Consider the following 27,198-nt stretch of genomic DNA (forward strand, 5'->3'; position numbering starts at 1 on the left):
AAGGTTTAAGCCTTAACAGTAGAGTGTGTCTGACTCTGGTTGCACAGAAGAGGGCCCCGAAAGCTGAAGGCTCTGCCTCCCTTTCTACTTTTAAAAATCCCTCAGAACCAAAAGTATATTTGATGACTTTATGGTGTACATTTGTGAGTTATACCAGGGAGTCCATTAGCTCTAAATTTGAGGAGCACAGTATGAAGACTTGAACGCACTGAAGATGTAACACTATTAACAAGATAATCAACCTCTGTGGGAGTAGCGTTTAGGTAGCTCCCCTGCACTGTGTTGGCACATGGTTCATTGAAAGCATCAACTTTCCCTCACTGTGATGCACAACAGTTTAACAGTAAGACTTTATGCCTAAAACCAGGACTTTGAAACTTCATTTAACATTTTAGGTGAATTTCTTGTTTAAAAACAGTTGCTTCTGTAGTGTTATAACAACATTTTTGTAAGGACACTGTTTTCATTTCCCCTCCCTTTAGGACCCTGTCATCAAGATACCATTCAGCAATGTGTACCAGCATGTGTGCACATACCGGGACCTGTACTATAAAACATTTGAGCTTCCCGCCTGCCCACCTGGTGTAGACCCGATCGTCACCTACCCTGTGGCTTTGAGTTGCCACTGCGGTCGCTGTGCCATGGACACATCTGACTGCACCTTTGAGAGCCTGCAACCTGACTTCTGCATGAATGACATCCCTTTCTACTACTAAAAGAAGCTCAATCATATTTAAACACATTATACAGAGTATACGGAAGCTGCCCTGTTGTTTAGAATCAACCAGTAATTACAAAAAAAAAAAAAATGTTTCTGCTATCGAAATAAACACATGATGAATATTTCTCTCAAACAGTGTCTTAAAAAAAGATAAAAGGTAATTGACGCCTGACGTCTGAAAGTTGACGCCACAGCTGGAGTAACTTTAACTTTCCTCATATCTTAAGGCCAGCAGAGATTCAAAATGACATCTGTGTAAAATTTACATGGAAAAAAGTTCTTTCTGTAAAGTGATATATAACCTAATTCAACAGTTTATGAAGAATTTATGTCCCATTGCTAGTTTCAAGTCTTACTGATGTGACACGATGCATTCACTTCATAAACTGTGGATCCGATTACAGTCAGCCTTAGTAACTCTAATTTGTGACTCTAATTGGATTTCATCTACTTTAATTGGACATTAAAGTAGGCAAGAAAACTACATTGAAGATGGTTGAGCTGGCTAAACGCTGGTGGTAGAGATGAAGATGGCGGCTTGAATGGATCACCTATTAGTGAAGAAACGATTTGACTTTTACCAATGGGATCTTAATATCATAGCTGTTAACCTCCCTTGTGGCCATAAAATGTGGAAGCTGCAATGCCCATCATGTTGAAAAGAAAGTTAAAGTTCTCTGTTCAGCTAAAAGAGACTTTTTCACTGGGATGTCAGACCTCAGGATCTTAAGCAGAGAAACAGCCAGTTTTTTATTGATGAAAAATGTATTTCTTTATTTCTTTATGTGAAATAATTATCGAAGATAAGCAGTCAGATCGGGGTGTCGCTTCAGAACGCAACAACTGACAGCACCTTGGGTCATCCCTTTGTCGCTGACAATGTACCACCTGTTGGTCTTTTCATCATAGCACTCCAGATTGCAGAATAAGCCGCCATTGTGGAAACCTCCAACCACATACAGCTGGTCCTCCAGCACTGCAATGCCGAAGTTTTTACGAGGGTGTAACATGGGAGCAACGTTGCGCCAGCGTCTTGTTCTTGGGTCATATGCGATGACACTACGCAACTGAGTGATACCGTTAAAGCCACCAACCTGTGCAGACAAAGGACTTGTTACAGTCTGTAACGTAAAAATGTTCTGTTGTAAAAAAGTAAATAGGTCTCCAGATTCCAAAATATCTGATTCTAGGGTAATTATAGAAATCACATTCCAATAACCCAGTACATGGTACTTGGAAAATAATACAGACTCCCAAATACAGGTACAGTAAACATTCCATGTTTGAATTTCTGTCCGTAATAAGAGTATGTTTTAAGCTCTTCTTACTACAAAGATTTCGTTATTGTAGGCGACCACGGCTCCCCCAGTCCTCCCGGTTTCCATGGGTGTGATCAGTGTCCACTGGTTGGTGTCAGGGTTGTAGGACTCAGCACATGACAGAGGTTCATCTTCAGTAAGACCACCACAAATGTACACCTAGAAATTAAAATCAAGTTTAAGTCAAAATTACTAGTTAGTTTGTTTGCTTGCTTGTTTTAATCAATTTTAAATCATGCCTTTTATCTGTTTTTGTTTCTAATGTCTCTGTAAAGCACTTTGAATCACCTTGTTGTTGAATTGTGCTATACAAATAAATTTGCCTTGCCTTGCCTTGCCTTACTAGAATTAAATGTTTCAGCTTCCAGAAAAAACTTACAAACACTAAAAATGTCTGTGAAGGTTCTCAGTCATCCAGGTCATCGTATTCTAAGGAGCTTGGAAAGAAAAGCATCTGGACTTCTTTAAGTTGCTTGAAGACTTTTCACCTCTCATCCGAGAAGCTTCTTCAGATCTAAGAGTCAAATGGTGGAGAGTCCCAGATTTAAGCCCTGTGGGAGTTTCCCCCCAAGAGGGACAAAGGACCCCCTGATGATCCTCTACCTAATTACATGAGCCAAGGTGTGAAAGAGGGTGTGGGTCACAATCAGCCAGGGTTTCAGGTGAGCTCATTGTGAAACCTGGCCCCACCTTATCAAGCGAATTCCTGAGATCAGATGGCCCAGGATGTGAGTGGGCGTTAAGACGTCTGGGAAGGGAACTCAAAACTGGATTATAGATGGCAGACAGCTGGTGTCGTAAGCCACCGCCTCTGTTCAAAGATGGTCGCTCACAGTGGTCATAAATGGCTTCTTTCACTCCTCTTTCAAACAATCTGTCCTCCCTGTCCATAATGTGAACATTGGCATCCTCGAAAGAGTGACCTTTGTCCTTTAGATGCAGATGGACTGCTGAGTCTTGTCCGGTGGAGGTGGCTCTTCGATGTTGTGCCATGCGCTTGTGAAAAACTAAAAATGTTTTCATCAGATTTCTGTGTAGCTACTTTGCATAATAGTAGTAAAAATCTAAAAATGATGGTGTTATCCTAAAACATTTAGTTTTAGCAGAGGTTTGCTGCATTTATTTTCTGTATTTTGCAGACTTAAAAAATATGGATGCAGAAATTATAAAATTGCTATTTTTCACGATGTGAGGGTGAAGTAACCATAACCTTCTCCCTGAGCTGTTGGATTAATGGTAATAGAAATATTTAGCTTAAAAATAAAATATTATAAAACTGATACAATTCATAAACTATTCATATTTTCCACAGAAAGGTCCAGTGATGATTAAGCCCTCAAGCTGAAAAGTACATTTGCAAATCAGTGCCATGTTAAGCAAAACAAATAAAACAGGAATAAAGAAATTGCCAAACCATAATATTCTTTTTAAAAAAACATATGTTTACTGAGATTAAATTAACAAAGAGATCCCAACCGAACCAAAAAAAACCAAAACAATCCTTTGCAGGATTGTTATAAGTTTGCAAGAAAAAAAGTACCAACCAAGGAAAGAATGTCTTTCTCAATACTCATGACATAAATCTAAAAAAAAATAAATAAATATTCACTTTTTAAAAATTACTCCCATTGGCCAGCTTTATAAGACTATTAAAAAATGTTTTTTGCACAGAAACTCACAGAAAAGTAATATTTTACTGTGCTCTCATGTTCCAGTGCATAAATGCGTTGGTTGGCTGGCTCCAAAAGATAATAAATCCCCATATGTTGTAAATCCAACTACATAGCCTTAAAAATCATTTTTACAGCCAGACACAAAAGGCCAAAAAAAACCTAATCCATATGGATAGTGTCCTGGCTACAATTTGGGTTTGTGACTGCTTTGGGACGTGTACTGACAGTTTAAGGCATTGGCATCTTTTGGTGCATTTCTAATGGAATTATGTGACTGTACATTTTATTGACGCAGCTTGTTAACCAAGGTTGTTAGCATTACCAGTTAACTTTGTCCACCACTTTCTCCACAAAACCAACATGGCAGAGATCTTCCACTACCTCAATTCCACTTACCTTGCCGTGTAGTGTTGCAGCACCAGCTTCTGCCCTGCGCTTGTGCATCGATGCAATCATAGTCCACTGGTTGGTGTCAGGCTCATATCGTTCTGCAGTTTTCAGTTTCTTTTGGTTTTGGCACCCGCCCATAGCATATATGCAGCCATTCAGTGTGGCCACACTGAGAAAGCCCCGCTCTTCATGCATCGGCCCCACCTCTGTCCAGGTTTGGTTGGTGAGGCTGAACCTTCTCACATGACTTGAATAGCTTATGAAATCAAAACCTCCGATGCAATAGACACATCCATTGAGGTAAGCACAACCGTAGAATCCCAGAGAAGCATACCGTGTCCAGCTCAGCGGCACCCAGTGGTCAGCTCGGACATTGTACAACTCAATCTTGACACTTGGGAAATGACTCACCCATCCACCAACGGCCAATAAGACTTCAGACGGCAGGCGTGTTTGGGGCATAGGTCTCTCCACAATGGACTCATTTAGCATCTTCATGGCAGTGGTTACCATATCCATGCATGCCGGACTACTACTCACCACATCATTTCTGCTCACAGTGCCAACCAAGTACTCAGTGGGTATTAATAGTAGGCGGACCTGGATGAAAACAAGAATCATAAGGGGAAAAGGCAAGAAATACAACATTAGACTGTATATAAGAGTTGGATGTAGCCACCATGCCACCACCCATTAGTGAAGTATAGCACTATCCCTATAATCAAAATGTCATGGAATCACCCAGATAGCTATGGTAGCTCCTGGCATCGCCTCCAATCAGCTGTGGCATTGCCCTTAAAGACCCTAACATTACCTGTAAAGAGCCACAACATCACCTGCCAAACAGCAATGGCAAGTCATGGCATTACCTCCAAACAAGCAGTGGTGCCACAGTCAAGCTTCAATGCCATTATCTGAGCACTGAGTAACCTCCTGCTGTAGAAACAGGTCCCACAATGAGGGTGTGTCCTGTTGTAAATGCCTAAGGTCCAGTCAGTAAGTTCTGGCAGAACACGATGGGCATAGTCAACTTTTCTGTCAGAAAAGCTAAAGTGCAGTTCAGACACATTATCAATAATGCACTTCTGAAAGTACAAAACAACGGCCAGTTTTATCTGGACGCAAGTGTAAATAATACTTTTACAATTTATTAAGGACTAAATGATGAGCACCTTCTGATGCACACTCCCAAGTGAATTAGAAACAGCCCCCCCACCCCCCCCCACCCCACCCCCCAATGTGATTAAGAATGAAGAAGAATGATTCCCCTACATTAACTCTATTACCAAGCCTTAAGTTTGAGTAATTCTGCCATTGCAATTTTAGCTTTTTACACGTCAGCCATAAAAGGCTGATGGGCGAGCAGGTGGGCGGCCTGGACACCCAACTCTGTAAACACAATAGTGTACAATCAAACTTCTTTTTTTTTTTTTTTGCATCAGGCATCAAGCTTATGTTTTATTTTTTATTCCTGATTCAAATTGCTACAGCGGAAGTTGCTTTCTATACTTTCAAACTGTACCATTCATTCAACAGCCCCTCACTGAGTAATAAACAAAATAAATGCACTTAGAGGTGCAATTAAATTGATATCCCATTTTCAGTTACCTGCTTGAGCAGTGCGGGCATGTCACACCCACGTTCCACAGGGGAATAGTTGATCCATCTGAGAATGGCCTCAAACACAGTGCTCTCCTGCTTCACATTGAGCTCATCATTCTCGATAAGATCTGATAGTTGCTGCACAGAGAGCTGAAGGAACTCCAAGGAGAGTGCACCAACCTCTTCAAAGTGATGGAGGATGTAGAGAAAGGCCTTTCCCCTGAGGTCAGGACAGTTGTGTAAGTGTGCCAGATTGTAGATACTGACGCAGTTATTTACACAAAGCTTCCTCTCCAGGAAGTCGCAGCAGGCTTGAATGACGCCAGTCACGATAAAGTGGTCTGCTTCCGCCAACAGCTCCAGTACATTGTCCTCCGTCACCACAACAGATTGGGTGTAGGCATATTCCAAAATGAGGCTCATTGCTTTTGGAGACACAGTGGGGAAGTTGTAGACCTTGTTTGATGGTAGTGGTTTGTAGCAGAAGAGATCCCTGTGCAGATTCAGATCAGCATTTTCACATTGTCTCTCTGTCATGGAACTTAAAAAGTACCTGATGTCGTGCAGCTCATAGTTAAATAGCATTTGTATAATTTTTCAGCTGCATGCTTACTTGAGCAAACTGTGATCAAAGAGATATGAAATTAAAGTAACAAAAATCTAAAATGACTTGATTTCAAATGGGCAATCTCCTATTTAAGGTCATCTATTCAGACGTGCAGAAAAACATTCAGCATTGCTGCTATGTTTAGACAGACAGAAAGATATAGAGTTGTCTAGGCATTGTAGCAAATATTCCTATACAGTAACAGGGTTAGGGCGACAGGGGACAGCAGGCATTAAATAGCTGCAAATATAATAACTGAATTTCACATTATCAAATTTACTGACTAGACAGAATTGGAAAGAGCAGACATGTCCCAATGCAACAGAAATGGCATATCATTGGCCACCTCTCAGTCTGGCCCCAAATTGATTACCTGCCTATTTAGACATACAATTTCAGCTAAACTGGTGAAGGCACAGCTAATATCACCACTGATGCGGTCCTTTTGGTGCAGGCCAGTTTGTGCACAAATTTATTAGAACTGCTGCTGCTGTTGTCGTGCTGATGAAATATAATGAGAAAGCCAGTTTATAGCGTCTGTAATCTTTCAAACTACCTCTTAAAGGCTCATTGTGGAGTCAAACACAAACCTACACTATATATGTATCCCAACAAACCTCCCAAAATAAATAACTAAATAAAAATACAGGACTGATTTTTTCCCCCCTAAAAATTGCTCCAGAACATTTCTAGTGGTCAAAAAGTACAGTGTAACATTGAAACCTCCCAATACCTGCTGCACTGTGTTACATGAAAACTTTGAAGTAGGATAAATGCAGAACCAAACCACAGCCAAACAACACAGGTCTGCTCACCTGAAGTATGCACTGCAGTTACAGAGGATGATCCTGTGAATTTTAAACTCAACATCTCCAGCTCGGATCACAGAGTCACAAACCTGTCCATCCAGAAAAAGCTCCCTAAAGACGGTACTACAGGCGCTGGTCATTATTCAGATGTTACTCAAGATGTTTAAACTTCTAAAAAATCTCCTGTTTAGTGTTTTCCTTTAGAGATCTGCCTACAGTTTGTGAGGTACTTTGTCTAAATTACTGATTACGTTAACTTATGCTGCCTGGAAAGTGTCACTACTCTGTTTATATTTGAAAATCATAGTACATCATTCCGTTAATTGACTGTGTGCACGTTAGCATATGCTACTTCCGGTGCGGAAACGCCTTTGGGGAGCTTTGTTTCCGGTGTCCTATTCGCGCCTGGTTTATGGTCCAAAACAAGTTAAGCAAATGAATGAATCAAGCGGCAATTTACATTTCTATAGATGTCTTGGGCATTTACCCAATATATCTGTAAATGATGTTCATCGACTTGTTGATATTTTTTCCCTGCACCTCAGGGCAAAAGAGAAAAGGGATTCAAATGTTATATTTCTCAGCTGTCCCTCGTTTATCGCGGGTGTTATGTTCTAAAAATAACCAGCGATAGGTGAAATCAAGTTGCCAATTTTATTTTTTGACGGTGCAAAACGTTTCGTGGACATCGTGGACATACAGTACTGCACTTCAGAGTCACACTGCCAGCGATCGATGCAGCGATTCTGTACTGTACAGGAGAGACGTCACGGAGGAGATCGTCTGCAGCGATCAGGACACAATGTGACATAAAAAAAAAATAAGCATGCAAACTTGCACTAAAAAAATCTGCGAAACAGCGAGGTGAAAGGTGAACCGCGTTATTAGCGAGGGACCGCTGTAATTTTGAAGGTAAGTCACAACATACTCTTCGTAAATACTAATGTATAGAAACCGTTACCAGCAATCATTCATTTTTTGTGTGGCTTTTTTCAGGGTTTGTTAACATGCTGTGTAGGTGTGTACTTGACTAGCTGATCTCGACATAACGGGGAAACATCTGGTTTGACTATTCTTCACCTGTAGTTTGAATGCTGAACATTTGCCTGTTTAAATCATGAGACCAGTCACTACACAGAGATGTGCTTCTGAATGTGGACGATGTGTCTTCTGCTGCAGTAATGCAGTTCTGCTTGTGTTGAGTGATGTAAACAACTGATCGATCTAAACTCTTTAAATGTCAAAATTGATCATTAGATTTTTTATGACACAACAGTGGTGAGTGTTCCCACCTTCTGCTCTTTGTAACTTAACGCGATCTTTCCGTTTTCGAGTTTTGGACATGATTTTGGAGTATATCTTCGCAGTAGCGATTGACCGCAAAGTAAAGCTACCGGAAATGTACAACCCCACATCCGGTCTCAAACCAGGAATTTAGCATTTTCTCGTACACAGGGTCAATTTGGTTCCACATATTTGTGAGAGCAAACATTCTCTGTCATGAACTTAAACAAGAACCGATTGAGCTCAAGGATGAGTGACTCCCACTTGCGTGATATTTTATGCATCTCAACCACTTCCCTCAAAGCAGACCTAATTGCTTTACTAAACTCTAGATCTCAGTATCACCCCTCTCATTAGTCCAGGGATGCCCAAATTCTGTACTGGAGAGCTGCTATGCATGTTTTAGTTCTTTCTGGTTTAGCACAGTTGAATCAAATGAAGAGCAGGCCTCGAGTGACATCCCTGCATTACTCATGTGTTTCTGAACAGTAAAAAGCATAAAGCATGCTAATGCAATACACAAAAGGAAACGTATTTTGTTAAACTCTTAAGATTTGGTTTTAACTGTTGGTGTTATGCTCTTAATTCATAGTTGAGTGTGTTGTGTACATATTGTGTAAATTTACAAATGTGTTTATTTCTTGCAGCAAGTGAACTTCCAGTTGTGCAATCTTCCAGTATGTGAAAAACTTTGGCTTCCTGAAAGGTCTTGTAAAAGTCAAAGGGCGAAATTCACTTTAAAAAAACTTTATTGATAACAGAACACTTTTCATTACTTATAAGGCCTGTTTAAATGTTCATTAGGCAAAGATATTGCAAACTCATGGAAATGTAGGGTATTCTATACAGTTTGTTCAATGTTGTCTGACTCTCCAGATATAAATGAAAGGTGGAATTGTGTCTTTAGAGTTGTAAATGCTTGCCTGAGTGTCTTTTATTTAGGTACATTTCTATTTTTAAAAATAACGGGTAATTGTGACTATTAAAATTGTTCTTCATTATATTTTCATGTAACTTTGTTATGAAAAAAAAAGTCAAAAGGAACCATTGGCCCCCAGGCATCTTCACTTTATAAAATTTGGCCCTCTTTGCAAAAAGTTTGGACACCCCTAGCCTACATAATAAGAAGTACACACTTGGAGTTTTTTTTTTAAATTAAAAAAACTGTTCGATCGTGGCTCAAGAGTTGGGAGTTCGCCTTGTGAAAAATGCTCGGAAGGTTGCCGGTTCGAGTCCCGGCTTGGACAGTCTCGGTCGTTGTGTCCTTGGGCAAGACACTTCACCCGTTGTCTACTGGTGGTGGTCAGAGGGCCAGGTGGCGCTAGTGTCCGGCAGCCTCGCCTCTGTCAGTGCGCCCCAGGGTGGCTGTGGCTACAATGTAGCTTGCCATCACCAGTGTGTGAATGTGTGTGTGAATGGGTGAATGACTGGATATGTAAAGCACTTTGGGGTCCTTAGGGACTAGTAAAGCGCTATATAAATACAGGCCATTTACCATTTACTAGGGCTGCCACGATTAGTCGACTAGTCACGATTACGTCGACTATCAAAATCGTCGAAGACTAATTTAATAGTCGACGTGTCGTTTGAAGCTTTGTACGGAGCCCCGCAGGGGACATGGGAGAAAAAAAAATTAAGACAGACTTTTGCGAGATCTCGCAAAAGTTGAATTCCAACAATGGCGGCAGCTACTTTGTTGTAATATTACTCTTTCTGGGTCACAAAATACACTTTTAAGATATTTTGAGGCGTGAATGTAGTTGTGTAAACGTCAGATACCTGCTCGGTTTACAAGACATCACATATTTGCAAAAGTGCTCCGACGTTTTTGGAGATCTGACACCCACTAGCTCGAAGCTAACGGGAGGTCGAGACCTACTACAGCCGGGAGGAACACCGCTTTCCCGGCACATCGTGCCTCGACCTCCCGGTCGGCTTCGAGCTGGCGGCCTCCGAAGAATGCGGCTAAAACTTTTGCGAGATCTCGCAAAAGTCTGTCTTAATTTTTTTTTTCTCCCATGTCCCCTGCGGGGCTCCGTAGCTTTGTAAGATCCCAAAAGACACATGAATAAGTAGTAGGATTTGAGAGTGTAATAACGGACTGAAACAGAAGATGGCAGCACTGCATGTACAAGGACGCCAGCTGCAGTGTTGCCAACTTAGCGACTTTGTCGCTATATTTAACGAGTTTTCAGACCCCCTTAGCGACTTTTTTTCTAAAAAGCGACTAGCGACAAATCTGGCGACTTTTTCTGGTATTATTGGAGACTTATTTATGACGACTTTTTGACGTGAAAACGCATATCGCTCTTACTCGCAACAGGCAGCGGTGCTACCTTGGGCACCTCACCCATGCCAAAGCGCTCACAGGCGGAGGATAGTCCTCCCCCAGCTGCTATCAGGGCAGGAGACCTGTGATATCATGAGACAACACCTGTGCGTCCAAACGGCAAATGAATCGCGCATGAGCGAAGCCGCTGCTCCCGCACTGACTGTAACGCAGTCAGTTCTTCTTTTATCGTTATGCTGTTTTGTGGATCACAAGGTTTAAAACTACTTATCTCTCACACTAGAGCAAGAGCACTAGCTCGATAGCTAGCTGGGGTTCAAGGCTCGCTAGAGCCGGTGAGAACACCGGACTCCCGACAAATCGTTTTCAAACCCACCGCCGTCTTTCGCTACTCAGGTTAAACATGATATCTAAGTCACTTAGATAACTTAAAAATGTTATTGTTTGGGTTTTTTCATTTGTTCCTGAGTAAATCGGTTTGGCTGAGATTAAAGTTATAATTTATACAGTCATTGGTTTTTACACAGCTGAATAAACGTCAACCAGACAACTGATCATCAGAAGTGTGAGATGCTCGAGAATATACTCTGGTGTCCTGTTATATTTTAGATAGCAAGGAGCAGACGGCTGAGTTTATTAAACTTCACCGAAACAATCTGCAAATTTAATTAAAATTTAATAAACTATCATCTTGTCTTTATTTTTTAGTTAGCACATACACTTAAAGCTGTAAGCTAATGATAGTTATATTAGAGCAGATGCATGCTGGTGCAGTAAGCTCTATGTTGCATGATCTGATTAGTGGACTAATCGCAAAAATAATCGGTGACTAGTCGACTATCAAAATAAACGTTTGTGGCAGCCTTATTCGATACTGTCAATCATGAAATTCTAATAAAAAAATGGAAAGTATGGGTTTAGGGGAGTGATTTTGGGCTGATAAAAAGCTATGTAGTGAATATGCAACAATATGTACAAATAAATGAGTAGGAATCTAAATTGATGGATGTTGCTTGTGACATACCTCAAAGATCAGTATTAGGTCCAAAAGAATTCATGGATTCTTTATTGTCATTCACATCACATGTTTACATGAGGTGGAACGAAAATTACGTGCACGTGGTCCCGGAGCGAAAGAAACAGTAACGAAGAAACAGAATAAAAAGAAAACAGAATAACAAGTAATAAGTATTTCAAATAAATCTATGCAATATATCGGGTGTGACTGCTTTTATTTTCTATTTCTGGTACAATACTAGCCTGCAAGCAGGAAAGAAATGATAAGGCAGGGAGTACATGTAACATTATGAGAAAACAGTGCTGAGCATGCTTCTGACTACTAACAACAGGCCAAACCATGGTCTCACACTGCCACCTACTGGTACAAAAATGGAGCATCAGCTACAAATATCCCAGACTAGTTACCAGGTCTACAGTTAAAACTAGTTAATTTAGAGGATTTTCAAAAGAAAATATCACTTACATTTAAAGTAAAATAGCTGAAATATAAGTTAATTCACATAAGTGTGATTAGACGTTAGTGGCTATCACACACACACGTTCATACTGTTGCTCTTTGATTAGATAACTCTATGGCTGCTGTCAATATACAGGCGAAGCTTACGGGTTATGCAGCCAACTTTGTAAGTTGGAACATTAAGTCTATGAATCACCCTGTTAAGCACAAAAAGGTGCTTACACAACTGAAAAAATCTGATATGTCTTTTCCACAGGGGACTCACCTTTGTATAGCAGACCGATATAGATTGAAGACTGGTTGGGTTGGCCAAATAGTCCATTCCAACTTTAACTCTAAGACAGAGGGGTGGCCATCCTTATGGGTAAAAACGTCCCATTTCCTGTATCAACCATTTTATCTGATCCTATGGGTCCTTATTATGGGTCCGTATTACTGTGGTTGGCCAACATTATGGACTTTATGGACAACTTTATGAACTGATTTAAGCCAACATTTACGCCCCCAAATGGGATGATGAAACCTTAATTGTCTATTAATTCTCGTGAATTCTGGATATGACAACACACAATCTCATTTTAGCTGGAGGTACAAGCTGTGTGCTCTCTAACCTAGAAAGAAGCTCTAATAAGGATACTCATCCAGGGCATGCTCCGACTATATTCCTGTCCACAAAATGTTCTATTGGATAAATTCATTTGTCACTGATAAATGTCCTCTTCCACTTATTGAAACTTGCAATTATCAATCTATTGTTATTTCAGATCATACCCCCCTATTGATGAGATGGGGGTTGGATGCCTCACTGCCCTCCGCCTCTGGCAGTGGCCCTTTCTACTAAGGAGGCAAGAGTTCTGCATGTCCTGGTGACCCTCCACCTGTTTCACAGGTGGGTGCAGCCTGATCTATCTAGTGAAAGTCTAGACAGACCAGACCAGCTCAACCACACAGACACTTCCTACCTGATTTGAGGACAAAAGCAGAGTATGCAATATGTGGGACAAACACACACACACACACACACACACACACACACACACACACACACACACACACACACACACACACACACACACACACACACACAGATCAGTTGAAAGGGACAGAAGAAATGGCAAAAGTGAGAATATCTCACACACACACAACAGAGGGGGAAGAGATAGAGAAATTGGCAAATGTGAGATCATGCTAAGCAGCTTGAACTGAAAGTGACTGGAAATGTTTACGTTTGATCAGCCACCCATCCATTCTCTGCTGTGTTTCTTTTCCAGTGTCACAGGGCAGCTCGAGCCTATCCCAGCTATCTTAGGGCGAGAAGCAGGGTGCACCCTCGACAGGTCACCAGTCTGTTACAGGGCTAACACATAGACGCAGAAAACCATTCGCACCTATCGCCAATTTACACTCTTCGATTACCTATTGCCACTAACTGCAGGTCGTTGGACTGTGGCAGGAAGCCGGAGTACAAGGAAAGAACCCACGCAAAAACAGGAAGAACATGCAAACTCCACACAGAGCGACGGTAGAGCTGAACTCAAGACCTTCTTCCTGTGCGGTAACGGTGCTAACCACTGTGCCGCCCGCGTGTGAGCAACCGTCTCCCAGAAATTTAAAAAAGTTCAGTTACTTTCTTTCAAGCTGCTTACACTACATTAACTTTTGTTTTTACAGAATCTCAGAAGAGGAGAGCCACTGAGGGAACGCCTTCCGCCCTCGGACGCCTCCACCGTGACCTCCACTTCTGAGAGGAATTGCCCACAGATCAAGCATGGAGTGTGCCTGAATGGACATACAGAACTCCAAGATTCGGCCCAGTGTTGAGGGTTTTCCCAAAGGAGAGGGCCCGGCGGGCGGTGCCTCACAGCCCTCTGCCTCTGGGAGTGGCCCCTTTCTACTAAGGAGGCAAGAGGTGGCCAGAAGTCTGTCAGCGAGTTCTGCATGTCCTGGTGACCCTCCACCTGTTTCACAGGTGGGTGCAGCCTGATCTATCTAGTGAAAGTCTAGACAGACCAGACCAGCTCAACCACACAGACACTTCCTACCTGATTTGAGGACAAAAGCAGAGTATGCAATATGTGGGACAAACACACACACACACACACACACACACACACACACACACACACACACACACACACACACACACACACACACACACACACACACACACACACACACTCACAGATCAGTTGAAAGGGACAGAAGAAATGGCAAAAGTGAGAATATCTCACACACACACAACAGAGGGGGAAGAGATAGAGAAATTGGCAAATGTGAGATCATGCTAAGCAGCTTGAACTGAAAGTGACTGGAAATGTTTACGTTTGATCAGCCACCCATCCATTCTCTGCTGTGTTTCTTTTCCAGTGTCACAGGGCAGCTCGAGCCTATCCCAGCTATCTTAGGGCGAGAAGCAGGGTGCACCCTCGACAGGTCACCAGTCTGTTACAGGGCTAACACATAGACGCAGAAAACCCTTCGCACCTATCGCCAATTTACACTCTTCGATTACCTATTGCCACTAACTGCAGGTCGTTGGACTGTGGCAGGAAGCCGAAGTACAAGGAAAGAACCCACGCAAACACAGGAAGAACATGCAAACTCCACACAGAGCGACGGTAGAGCTGAACTCAAGACCTTCTTCCTGTGCGGTAACGGTGCTAACCACTGTGCCGCCCGCGTGTGAGCAACCGTCTCCCAGAAATTTAAAAAAGTTCAGTTACTTTCTTTCAAGCTGCTTACACTACATTGACTTTTGTTTTTACAGAATCTCAGAAGAGGAGAGCCACTGAGGGAACGCCTTCCGCCCTCCGACGCCTCCACCGTGACCTCCACTTCTGAGAGGAATTGCCCACAGATCAAGCATGGAGTGTGCCTGAATGGACATACAGAACTCCAAGGTTCGGCCCAGTGTTGAGGGTTTTCCTAAAGGCTTAAATGACAGAACAAAGACAGGCTACCATGATGTCACATGCCAGGCCACCATGATGTCACATGCCAGGCCACCATGATGTCACATGCCAGGCCATAAAAATCTATAAATAGGGGTGCCTCGACACACAGTTGTAGAATTCCCTTGCAGGTGATTTTAAGCTAGCGATTGAATTGTGTTTTCAGATGAAAGCGCTTATAACCTTCTCCCAAAGTAGAGTACTCTTCCTCCACCCAAACCTAAAATGTATATTTCTAAATACAGGGAAGCAATTGTATTAGAAAATAAATATAAAAATGAACACAGGACCATGGTGCCAAGAACAGTTAAGGCCCCATCTCATCGCGAAATGTGCCCACAGAGGCCAGAAGGCGAAAAACCTGAACACACATTCAGGAAAAAACCAGAACACACAGGCATGAAGAAAGTCATGGCTCAACCTGCTTGTGTGGATACACGCAAAGGGGACAAGCAGCTCCTTGAGAAATCTGGACTTGTCCCCTTTTATTTACAGAAAAACGATTACGGAATCGTTCCAGGCTACCTGCGTAGAAGAAAGGCAGAGAAAGAAAAGGCTAAGCAGGACAATGATGCCTGGTTAACAAAACAACAGGAAACAGTTAAACCACTGGCCGAACAGGAGAAACAAAACATTCTCCAGGGCCTAAAGAGGAGGTTTAATGAGCTAAACTTTGAATATCAATCCCTCCCTTTTACTATCTCCCCTTCACAGCACAAAAAATACAATTACAAAATGTTTCTTGAAGAGGCAATGAGTCAAGTTGAAAAAGACATTGCCCTTTTTGAGGAACATAAATACATTTACGTAGGCAGGGAAGATGCATCTGACGAACAACAGTTACAGCGGACTCCACTGCCACCCATTAGACCGAAAAAGACAAAGTTGACACCCGCTCCTCAAGTCACACAACCAACGAAAAAGGAAACTTTCTCGACCGACAACCTACCACCTTTTCGTAGGATGTGTGTTCCACCTATATCCAGAAGTGGAAAGCAACCTATTCCCACCCAACTAGGTATAATTCCACGACCTAGTCCTGTCCCTCTGCCACCTATTTGTAAAAAAGCTGAATCTACACCCCGACCACCTGTAAGACCTCCAATGAAACGAGGTGTAACACCCATCCTTCCACCCATTTCCACCAAAAAGCTGTAGTGCTGTACCGTTAGAGTAGTTTTTTAACTACCTAACCCCCAACCGGTCTTGACAGAAGCCGCACCATCTGAGCCTGGTTCTGTCGAAGGTTTCTTCTTTTTAAGACAAAGGAGTTTTTCCTTCCCACCGTCGCCCAGTGCTTGCTCAGATGGGATCATTTGATTGTTGGGGTTTTCTTAAACATAAATTGGCCTATTGAAAAAATGTAGTGTTTCTTACTACATTTTATTTTCAATAGACCAATTTATGTTCAAAAAAAAAAATTACAGCAGAAAAGAAAGCATGGGAGACATCTGATGCATTTCATTGCTTTTTAAAAAATAATTTATAATTTATCTGGAACAAATAAAAGAAAGTAAAACTAATCTTTTGTGGATTCTTTTCTTCAATAAGTAGTAGAATAGGCAGTTCTTTATACATAAAGCGTAGTGTTTTGTTAAAAAATAAAGTGGCACAGCGGCACTGTGGTAAAGGCCTGTGTTTTTACCATCAGCGTGACAGCACCGTGCCGCCTTTGCAGTTTTAAGGCCCAGGGAAACAAGCCTGCCAGCGCTCTGTAGCGGCTGTGACCGCTGCCGATAAGGAAAGGCTGCTCTTCATAGAGGACTCAAGCTCGGGGAAACCTTTTCTGGTCGACTCTGGCTCCCAGAAGAGCCTCTGGAACTCTTGTGTCGTCTTTACAATGGTATATTATTTAATCTAAAAAAAAACAAAATTAAAAAAAATTGGAGATTTCCCGTATCACATAACATGTGCAGGTACACTGGTACAGCACATGTGAGCGAAATTCTTATGTGTGTGCAACAGAGGTGTGCAAAATACAATAACATAAGAACAAGCAAAATATACGAATGGGTAAATCTGAGAATTATAAGAATAAATATATGTACAAATATAAGAGTGTATGTTAGGGCTGTTCGATATAACGATATATATCAAATGACGATATAAAAATGTCTATCGTTTCCTATTACGCTATCGTTTGTTTCGCGATGTCGTAAAATAAACTGTTTACAGCAGTATTTTTCATCGTTTTGACGGTCACCTTAGTGGCTATATTAATTTCTTAAAGTTCTCTCTTTCTCTTATATTTAATATAACCACACTATGGGCGGGCAAGTGCCTGTTTTTACGTGTTTTCGTTAGCAACAATGACGGTAAAACCATCGCGTGGTTCCGCTGTACGCTTGTTTGTTTTCCACGTAAACCTTTCACAATAAAGCTCAAGATCCTGTTGAGACTTTTCAAAACAAACTGAATCACATGAGAGAGTATGCAGAGTTTACAGATGAGAAGCAAACAAAGAGCCGTCAGACTCAAACTATATGTATACACCTGCCCGCCTTCGTAAACAACTAAATGCTATGTTGCCCTATCATTTTTTGATTGGTCCACATGGTATATTTTTTCACCAATAGGAAAGGCTGGGGGAGTTGGGAGGGGGACTGAGTGCTTTCTAGTGTTTTTCCTTATAAAAACCGTTTCTTCCCGCAGTAAATATAAACAACGATAGTATTCAGGAAGAAAACCTGCATATATTATACTGAACATAAAGTTGTTTGCAAAACTTGTGCATAATTTTTACAAATGTACAACTTCTATTCGCATTTCAAGTTATGAAAACAATTCCTTAAACATGTTTGTGGCTTTTACAGTAAAAATGACAAGTATTTTCTACTCGGATTTTGAATTTTTTTTGTCTGAATTTAGATCTATTGTGCAAATATAGTATAAATGAAAAATTAACTCAAATTTCAGATATTTGAGGTTGTGCCAAAAAAAAAAAAAAAGAAGAAGATTTTTTTAAAGGTGAAATATAGAGGTAAAATCAAAAGTAGTCAAAAACGGCCAATTATACTCTGGACCCCAGAGGGTTACTAAATACATTTACATGTCTTGGTGACTGCAGCTGGAACCTTGGCAAAAAGTGTATGTGTGTGTGTGGAATGCTAGCTACCAGCATTCATAATATAATAGTTACAATAGCAACAGTAACCAGGGGGGTGGGGCTTAAATGACAGAACAAAGACAGGCTACCATGATGTCACATGCCAGGCCACCATGATGTCACATGCCAGGCCACCATGATGTCACATGCCAGGCCATAAAAATCTATAAATAGGGGTGCCTCGACACACAGTTGTAGAATTCCCTTGCAGGTGATTTTAAGCTAGCGATTGAATTGTGTTTTCAGATGAAAGCGCTTATAACCTTCTCCCAAAGTAGAGTACTCTTCCTCCACCCAAACCTAAAATGTATATTTCTAAATACAGGGAAGCAATTGTATTAGAAAATAAATATAAAAATGAACACAGGACCATGGTGCCAAGAACAGTTAAGGCCCCATCTCATCGCGAAATGTGCCCACAGAGGCCAGAAGGCGAAAAACCTGAACACACATTCAGGAAAAAACCAGAACACACAGGCATGAAGAAAGTCATGGCTCAACCTGCTTGTGTGGATACACGCAAAGGGGACAAGCAGCTCCTTGAGAAATCTGGACTTGTCCCCTTTTATTTACAGAAAAACGATTACGGAATCGTTCCAGGCTACCTGCGTAGAAGAAAGGCAGAGAAAGAAAAGGCTAAGCAGGACAATGATGCCTGGTTAACAAAACAACAGGAAACAGTTAAACCACTGGCCGAACAGGAGAAACAAAACATTCTCCAGGGCCTAAAGAGGAGGTTTAATGAGCTAAACTTTGAATATCAATCCCTCCCTTTTACTATCTCCCCTTCACAGCACAAAAAATACAATTACAAAATGTTTCTTGAAGAGGCAATGAGTCAAGTTGAAAAAGACATTGCCCTTTTTGAGGAACATAAATACATTTACGTAGGCAGGGAAGATGCATCTGACGAACAACAGTTACAGCGGACTCCACTGCCACCCATTAGACCGAAAAAGACAAAGTTGACACCCGCTCCTCAAGTCACACAACCAACGAAAAAGGAAACTTTCTCGACCGACAACCTACCACCTTTTCGTAGGATGTGTGTTCCACCTATATCCAGAAGTGGAAAGCAACCTATTCCCACCCAACTAGGTATAATTCCACGACCTAGTCCTGTCCCTCTGCCACCTATTTGTAAAAAAGCTGAATCTACACCCCGACCACCTGTAAGACCTCCAATGAAACGAGGTGTAACACCCATCCTTCCACCCATTTCCACCAAAAAGCTGTAGTGCTGTACCGTTAGAGTAGTTTTTTAACTACCTAACCCCCAACCGGTCTTGACAGAAGCCGCACCATCTGAGCCTGGTTCTGTCGAAGGTTTCTTCTTTTTAAGACAAAGGAGTTTTTCCTTCCCACCGTCGCCCAGTGCTTGCTCAGATGGGATCATTTGATTGTTGGGGTTTTCTTAAACATAAATTGGCCTATTGAAAAAATGTAGTGTTTCTTACTACATTTTATTTTCAATAGACCAATTTATGTTCAAAAAAAAAAAATTACAGCAGAAAAGAAAGCATGGGAGACATCTGATGCATTTCATTGCTTTTTAAAAAATAATTTATAATTTATCTGGAACAAATAAAAGAAAAGTAAAACTAATCTTTTGTGGATTCTTTTCTTCAATAAGTAGTAGAATAGGCAGTTCTTTATACATAAAGCGTAGTGTTTTGTTAAAAAATAAAGTGGCACAGCGGCACTGTGGTAAAGGCCTGTGTTTTTACCATCAGCGTGACAGCACCGTGCCGCCTTTGCAGTTTTAAGGCCCAGGGAAACAAGCCTGCCAGCGCTCTGTAGCGGCTGTGACCGCTGCCGATAAGGAAAGGCTGCTCTTCATAGAGGACTCAAGCTCGGGGAAACCTTTTCTGGTCGACTCTGGCTCCCAGAAGAGCCTCTGGAACTCTTGTGTCGTCTTTACAATGGTATATTATTTAATCTAAAAAAAAACAAAATTAAAAAAAATTGGAGATTTCCCGTATCACATAACATGTGCAGGTACACTGGTACAGCACATGTGAGCGAAATTCTTATGTGTGTGCAACAGAGGTGTGCAAAATACAATAACATAAGAACAAGCAAAATATACGAATGGGTAAATCTGAGAATTATAAGAATAAATATATGTACAAATATAAGAGTGTATGTTAGGGCTGTTCGATATAACGATATATATCAAATGACGATATAAAAATGTCTATCGTTTCCTATTACGCTATCGTTTGTTTCGCGATGTCGTAAAATAAACTGTTTACAGCAGTATTTTTCATCGTTTTGACGGTCACCTTAGTGGCTATATTAATTTCTTAAAGTTCTCTCTTTCTCTTATATTTAATATAACCACACTATGGGCGGGCAAGTGCCTGTTTTTACGTGTTTTCGTTAGCAACAATGACGGTAAAACCATCGCGTGGTTCCGCTGTATGCTTGTTTGTTTTTCACGTAAACCTTTCACAATAAAGCTCAAGATCCTGTTGAGACTTTTCAAAACAAACTGAATCACATGAGAGAGTATGCAGAGTTTACAGATGAGAAGCAAACAAAGAGCCGTCAGACTCAAACTATATGTATACACCTGCCCGCCTTCGTAAACAACTAAATGCTATGTTGCCCTATCATTTTTTGATTGGTCCACATGGTATATTTTTTCACCAATAGGAAAGGCTGGGGGAGTTGGGAGGGGGACTGAGTGCTTTCTAGTGTTTTTCCTTATAAAAACCGTTTCTTCCCGCAGTAAATATAAACAACGATAGTATTCAGGAAGAAAACCTGCATATATTATACTGAACATAAAGTTGTTTGCAAAACTTGTGCATAATTTTTACAAATGTACAACTTCTATTCGCATTTCAAGTTATGAAAACAATTCCTTAAACATGTTTGTGGCTTTTACAGTAAAAATGACAAGTATTTTCTACTCGGATTTTGAATTTTTTTTGTCTGAATTTAGATCTATTGTGCAAATATAGTATAAATGAAAAATTAACTCAAATTTCAGATATTTGAGGTTGTGCCAAAAAAAAAAAAAAAAAGAAGAAGATTTTTTTAAAGGTGAAATATAGAGGTAAAATCAAAAGTAGTCAAAAACGGCCAATTATACTCTGGACCCCAGAGGGTTACTAAATACATTTACATGTCTTGGTGACTGCAGCTGGAACCTTGGCAAAAAGTGTATGTGTGTGTGTGGAATGCTAGCTACCAGCATTCATAATATAATAGTTACAATAGCAACAGTAACCAGGGGGGTGGGGCTTAAATGACAGAACAAAGACAGGCTACCATGATGTCACATGCCAGGCCACCATGATGTCACATGGCGGTGCCTCACAGCTCTCTGCCTCTGGGAGTGGCCCCTTTCTACTAAGGAGGCAAGAGGTGGCCAGGAGTCTGTCAGCAAGTTCTGCATGTCCTGGTGACCCTCCACCTGTTTCACAGGTGGGTGCAGCCTGATCTATCTAGTGAAAGTCTAGACAGACCAGACCAGCTCAACCACACAGACACTTCCTACCTGATTTGAGGACAAAAGCAGAGTATGCAATATGTGGGACACACACACACACACACACACACACACACACACACACACACACACACACACACAGATCAGTTGAAAGGGACAGAAGAAATGGCAAAAGTGAGAATATCACACACACACAACAGAGGGGGAAGAGATAGAGAAATTGGCAAATGTGAGATCATGCTAAGCAGCTTGAACTGAAAGTGACTGGAAATGTTTACGTTTGATCAGCCACCCATCCATTCTCTGCTGTGTTTCTTTTCCAGTGTCACAGGGCAGCTCGAGCCTATCCCAGCTATCTTAGGGCGAGAAGCAGGGTGCACCCTCGACAGGTCACCAGTCTGTTACAGGGCTAACACATAGAAGCAGAAAACCATTCGCACCTATCGCCAATTTACACTCTTCGATTACCTATTGCCACTAACTGCAGGTCGTTGGACTGTGGCAGGAAGCCGGAGTACAAGGAAAGAACCCACGCAAACACAGGAAGAACATGCAAACTCCACACAGAGTGACGGTAGAGCTGAACTCAAGACCTTCTTCCTGTGCGGTAACGGTGCTAACCACTGTGCCGCCCGCGTGTGAGCAACCGTCTCCCCAGAAATTTAAACAAGTTCAGTTACTTTCTTTCAAGCTGCTTACACTACATTGACTTATGTTTTTACACAATCTCAGAAGAGGAGAGCCACTGAGGGAACGCCTTCCGCCCTCCGACGCCTCCACCGTGACCTCCACTTCTGAGAGGAATTGCCCACAGATCAAGCATGGAGTGTGCCTGAATGGACATACAGAACTCCAAGGTTCGGCCCAGTGTTGAGGGTTTTCCCAAAGGAGAGGGCCCGGCGGGCGGTGCCTCACAGCCCTCTGCCTCTGGGAGTGGCCCCTTTCTACTAAGGAGGCAAGAGGTGGCCAGGAGTCTGTCAGCGAGTTCTGCATGTCCTGGTGACCCTCCACCTGTTTCACAGGTAGGTGCAGCCTGATCTATCTAGTGAAATCTAGACAGACCAGACCAGCTCAACCACACAGACACTTCCTACCTGATTTGAGGACAAAAGCAGAGTATGCAATATGTGGGACAAACACACACACACTCACAGATCAGTTGAAAGGGACAGAAGAAATGGCAAAAGTGAGAATATCTCACACACACACAACAGAGGGGGAAGAGATAGAGAAATTGGCAAATGTGAGATCATGCTAAGCAGCTTGAACTGAAAGTGACTGGAAATGTTTACGTTTGATCAGCCACCCATCCATTCTCTGCTGTGTTTCTTTTCCAGTGTCACAGGGCAGCTCGAGCCTATCCCAGCTATCTTAGGGCGAGAAGCAGGGTGCACCCTCGACAGGTCACCAGTCTGTTACAGGGCTAACACATAGACGCAGAAAACCATTCGCACCTATCGCCAATTTACACTCTTCGATTACCTATTGCCACTAACTGCAGGTCGTTGGACTGTGGCAGGAAGCCGGACTACAAGGAAAGAACCCAGCTGATACAGTATCATAGGACAATCCAACCATTGTATGTCAAGAGACTATAGGCAGTAAAAGCTCCATCTGGAGGAGGAACGACGTGGTTCAGAGCGTTGCCTCCTGCAGCTGGTGACATGTTCAGATTTCAGCTCTGTCGGTTAGAAAGTCTGTTTTTGTTTTTCATCTGTGACCTGTGCAGTATGTTAACACTATTGGAAGTAAAAATAACTCTAATTTTGAAAACACAACTTTCTTTCTTTCTTTTTTTTTTAATAAAGCTCTGACTTGTATTATGAGTCTGTGGTCTGGGAGAGAGTCTGTAACTCTGTCTGCAAAATACAGGATATAATGACCAATGTTGGGCAATTAATTATATAGTTACTTCTTCAAAAAAGTAACCGAGTTATGCAAACAAAGTTTTTTGCAGCTGTTTACCTAAAAATGTAGCCAAGGCGTTTTTTAATTAAACAGTTCAAACTATTTACAGAACAATCAGCTGTTCTGCATCAAATCTGATGCCACACAAATTATTTGTGCCACTCCAAAAAATAATTTGTGTCCACTATGAGATGAAGGAGAACAACAGCCTGATACCTGCAGGACAACAGCAGATGTATCACTGCTGTAACACCTGTAACATTCAGCAGTCGCCTCATTGTTCTGACACACACAACAAAACTGCTGACTACACTACACACTCACTACATAAGATTTGCGCTAAACGTCGCAAATCTCTCACATCTCCAAGCACCGCCGTCACTCCTAAAACTTCCTCCCGTTTCTAACCCTTGCCATATAATTTTTGATTGGTCCACATGGTACATTTTTCCACCAATAGGAAAGGGTGGTGGGGTGTTGTTTTTGCTCACAGGCTTTCGAGCGTTTTCCTTATAAAACGGCGTTTTCACCGTTTCTTCCCGCAGTAAATATAAACAACGACAGTATTCAGGAAGAAAACCAAACATTGCAGATATTTTTATCATAACTCTGGTTGTACGCGGCCGATCAACACAATTTAAAAACTGGTATAAAGTCCACACTTTTCCCGTCAGTTGTTCCGTCGGTCCTGCTCACATCTCCAATGGTTGTACACGTTGTCATTAACGTGGCTTCACTCCACATCAGCCGCTTTGCTAAAACACCGGTGTCGGCGCATAAGGACGCGTCAGAGCCTGACAGCGACGTTGATTAGCTGCGTATATACGAATGTGAATCGCGTGATTGGCTGGACTACGGGATAAGGTGGCCTCGTTCTAATCCTATACGGGAGCAGCCAGTCACTGACTAACACTGCAAAACAGGATTGTTAAAGTTTTCATTTTAATTTCAATTCAAGTGAATTTTTTTTTTTTTTTTTTTTTTTTTTTTTTTTTTGTGCGCGCAACGCAGATTTTCTGTGCAGAGACCGTGCCAGCAGTGCGCAATTGTGTACGCGCGCAGCTTAGAGGGAACATTGCTTGCGAGTGTCGGGTCTTTTGTGTTTGTAGAAAATGTTTCATATCTCTGAGTTCAGCTCATGGAAAACAGGAGCAAAAGCAAAAGTGTTGCGTTTATATTTTTGTTCAGTGTAAATGATAAAACATCAGGTTTGACCCAGAATACAGTTTGGTCCACATGGTGGCGCTGTGAAAAGTGCGCGCTGTACTGGTGGCACCAGTGTCCCCAGCCCACAGACCAGTGCTGCCACTAATCGAGTTTCATTAGCAGCATCTAAATGCTGTTTAAAGGTGGACTTCATCTGTCACACAGGAGCAGTTTGGCTTCGCTTTGCTTAAATAATGACCTGGTGTATTTCTGTATACACACCTGCTAAGGATCAGGTGACTTTTATAATAAAAGGTTAATACGTGAAACCTTAAAAATAAAAAGAGCTGTTTTTAGCAGTATTTAGGCTGCAGTCTGTGTATTATGTCCATGATATTCTACATTACAGTAAAAACAGTAATTATATAAAGAACAGATGGATCAGGATCCTGTCTGTGTCTTTACTATGATCTCAGCTGATAATGAGGCTTGAAAGAGACATGTTTGAACTTTTGCATTGATCAGACAAATAAGCCTGCATGTTTGCATGAGCTTTACCTTTAACTGTAAAACATGAAGCCTTTATTATTAAAAAAACAAAACCCTTTTGGTGTCATACAGGTAAGAAAGCAGCGAAGCGTTTTTCTCTCTAACAGACCTTTCATCTGTTTTCTCTGCCGTTGCTCTGATGGGACCTGCAGGGTGTTTTTGGTGACGTGGAGGTTTGCACAGTTGCTGCCTGTGGTGTGTGTAGAAATGTTCATGTTCTAGTCCCACTGTGAAGCACATAGACGTGTCCTGACTTCCTGTCTGTCCCACACTCTGTTGTCTCTGTTTGTTGCTGCCAACAGTACAAGTCATCTTTGCAGATTTTACTGAATTAACAAAAACATTTTTACTGAAAGACTTATTCAGTAAACACGTTTGTTACACTGAGACTGAAAAAGAGATCCCTGTTTACGCTCATAGAAAACGAGCCTCTGTTTTACTTTATTGAAATCATTTCTAATCACAGACAGGATCAGCAGCGTGCAGCTGCAGTGAGGTGTTAGTAGAGGAGCTGTGTTTGTGAGCTGTAGTCTGGATCAGGTCTCTGTGGGAGACTCGGGTTACAGTACTTCTGAATATCACACAGCACATTTCTTCAGAATCGGTTGCTGTTTGCTAACATTTGACCTTTGCCCTTTTAGGCTGCCCTTCTGGCGCCCGTCGATGAGGACTTGGGATCTGACAAGAAGCAAACTGGGGGAAGCAGCAGAGTACCAGACTTCCCTCCTCCAGCAGGCCGGGAGATCTTGTTGCGCACCTGTGTGCCGCGACCAGCAGCGTACTCCAAGGCGCTGCCTCAGCGGCTCTTCTGTGTCCTGATGAGGGAGGAGTTTAGGTTGGCCGGAGCCTTTTCCACAGACACGTCCTTCTTTTAAGTCCTGTGAACAATTCACACCTGGGATAAAGATAAGTGAAGGACACAGGATGGAGACTTTCACATAAAACAATAAAGCTGAATTGAACTAAAGTGAATAATTTGAAAATGACTCAGTGTTTTATCAGCGACACGTTACCGCAGCCTTTTAAGATCACTGAACCTGTTACTTCAAAAAACAACATGTAATGTTGAAGGGGACAAAGAGTTAGTTCATGTTTGACACTGATGTTAATCAAAACTTCCAAGATCCAGGTTGAATAAAACAGCATTAGGTGTGTGATTTCACTCTGCTCCACACACCTGCGTGCTCCAATCAGAGACACCAGAGGAACAGGTGATGAATGTGATGGGGAAGCATACGCAGGTGTGACATACAGAGCCGTGGGAATTACAGGACATTATTACTGTTGATATATTCTCAGCGATCAGCTGTTAGTGAAGAGCATGAAAACCTTACTGCACGTCGGTCAGCTCAACTTAGCTCGCTGGATAATTTACTTGTCAGCTTGAAAACATTTAACTTTAACAAAATGTTCACCAACACGGGTCAGTGTAGGTCACTGAGTCATCCTGCACACTAGCCCTGCCCCGCCCACCTGTGTTTATACACCTCTGCAGCCCCTCCTCCTTCAGCCGGGACATTTGTTCTAGCCTTCATTCATAAACTCGGCTTTCTAACATGCAGCTAAAGTTCAGTCTGCATGCTCGACCCACATACTCCTGGTAGCTGAAGTGAAATACTGCTGTGCGTAAGAGTCGGGCGGGTGACCACGTCACCTGGTCATGGGGTAAATGCTGCGGCCGGGTTCAACTCTGACCTAAGGCCCTTTATTTCTCCCTCCCTGCTTTGCTGTCTGGTCTTCATTGTGCTATTAAATACAGACAAAAAAGTTTGTTCTCCTCCTTCCATCACCACCTTTGTTGCATGTAGAAAAGTGTCATATAGAACCAGTCGTTACTTTAATGGTCTGAACTAAACGGTCGGGTGGCGCCAACAGCGACTAAGAATTTTCTGGGCCAACAGGATTT

At 42.0% G+C, this 27,198-nt stretch overlaps 2 protein-coding genes and 2 long non-coding RNA genes across 5 annotated transcripts in view; 2 read left to right on the plus strand and 2 right to left on the minus strand.

Moving 5' to 3' along the window:
• Positions 1 to 1,003: 1,003 nt before the first annotated feature.
• On the minus strand, positions 1,004 to 7,453 carry LOC146656633 (kelch-like protein 10). The gene is made up of 5 exons (XM_085424429.1): positions 7,128 to 7,453; positions 5,712 to 6,198; positions 4,110 to 4,703; positions 2,050 to 2,199; positions 1,004 to 1,815 (listed from the first exon to the last, which is right to left on the minus strand). Exons 1-5 carry the CDS (start codon positions 7,259 to 7,261, stop codon positions 1,516 to 1,518), a joined length of 1,665 nt encoding a protein of 554 aa, XP_085280555.1. The 5' UTR covers positions 7,262 to 7,453; the 3' UTR covers positions 1,004 to 1,515.
• Positions 7,454 to 12,456: 5,003 nt separating this feature from the next.
• The window catches only part of LOC146656634 (uncharacterized), a 65,180-nt gene continuing 50,438 nt past the window's right edge, over positions 12,457 to 27,198 (plus strand). For both annotated transcript variants that reach the window (XR_014913904.1, XR_014913905.1), the window contains exon 1: positions 12,457 to 15,072. This is a non-coding gene — a long non-coding RNA (uncharacterized LOC146656634). The remainder of the gene's footprint in view (positions 15,073 to 27,198) is intronic.
• Positions 22,526 to 26,247, plus strand: LOC146656635 (rab3 GTPase-activating protein catalytic subunit-like). The gene is made up of 2 exons (XM_085424430.1): positions 22,526 to 22,711; positions 25,934 to 26,247. Exons 1-2 carry the CDS (start codon positions 22,526 to 22,528, stop codon positions 26,165 to 26,167), a joined length of 420 nt encoding a protein of 139 aa, XP_085280556.1. The 3' UTR covers positions 26,168 to 26,247.
• LOC146656636 (uncharacterized) overlaps positions 22,622 to 27,198 on the minus strand; it is a 36,520-nt gene continuing 31,943 nt past the window's right edge. The window contains exon 3 of the long non-coding RNA XR_014913907.1: positions 22,622 to 22,700. This is a non-coding gene — a long non-coding RNA (uncharacterized LOC146656636). The remainder of the gene's footprint in view (positions 22,701 to 27,198) is intronic.

The sequence above is a fragment of the Rhamphochromis longiceps genome, linkage group LG12 (assembly GCF_057381845.1).
Source record: "Rhamphochromis longiceps isolate RC_006_pf linkage group LG12, R_longiceps_female_GT1.1, whole genome shotgun sequence".
Taxonomy (NCBI): Eukaryota; Metazoa; Chordata; class Actinopteri; order Cichliformes; family Cichlidae; genus Rhamphochromis; species Rhamphochromis longiceps.

Coding starts and splice junctions, on each gene's coding strand:
- LOC146656633 (XM_085424429.1), bottom strand. CDS start 7,261: ATGACCAGCGCCTGTAGTACCGTCTTTAGGGAGCTTTTTCTGGATGGA. Junction 2,200..4,109: donor CTGCAACACTACACGGCAAG/GTAAGTGGAATT, acceptor TTTAATTTCTAG/GTGTACATTTGTGGTGGTCT. Junction 1,816..2,049: donor ACAATAACGAAATCTTTGTA/GTAAGAAGAGCT, acceptor TTGTCTGCACAG/GTTGGTGGCTTTAACGGTAT.
- LOC146656635 (XM_085424430.1), top strand. CDS start 22,526: ATGGACATACAGAACTCCAAGGTTCGGCCCAGTGTTGAGGGTTTTCCC. Junction 22,712..25,933: donor ACCCTCCACCTGTTTCACAG/GTAGGTGCAGCC, acceptor TTGCCCTTTTAG/GCTGCCCTTCTGGCGCCCGT.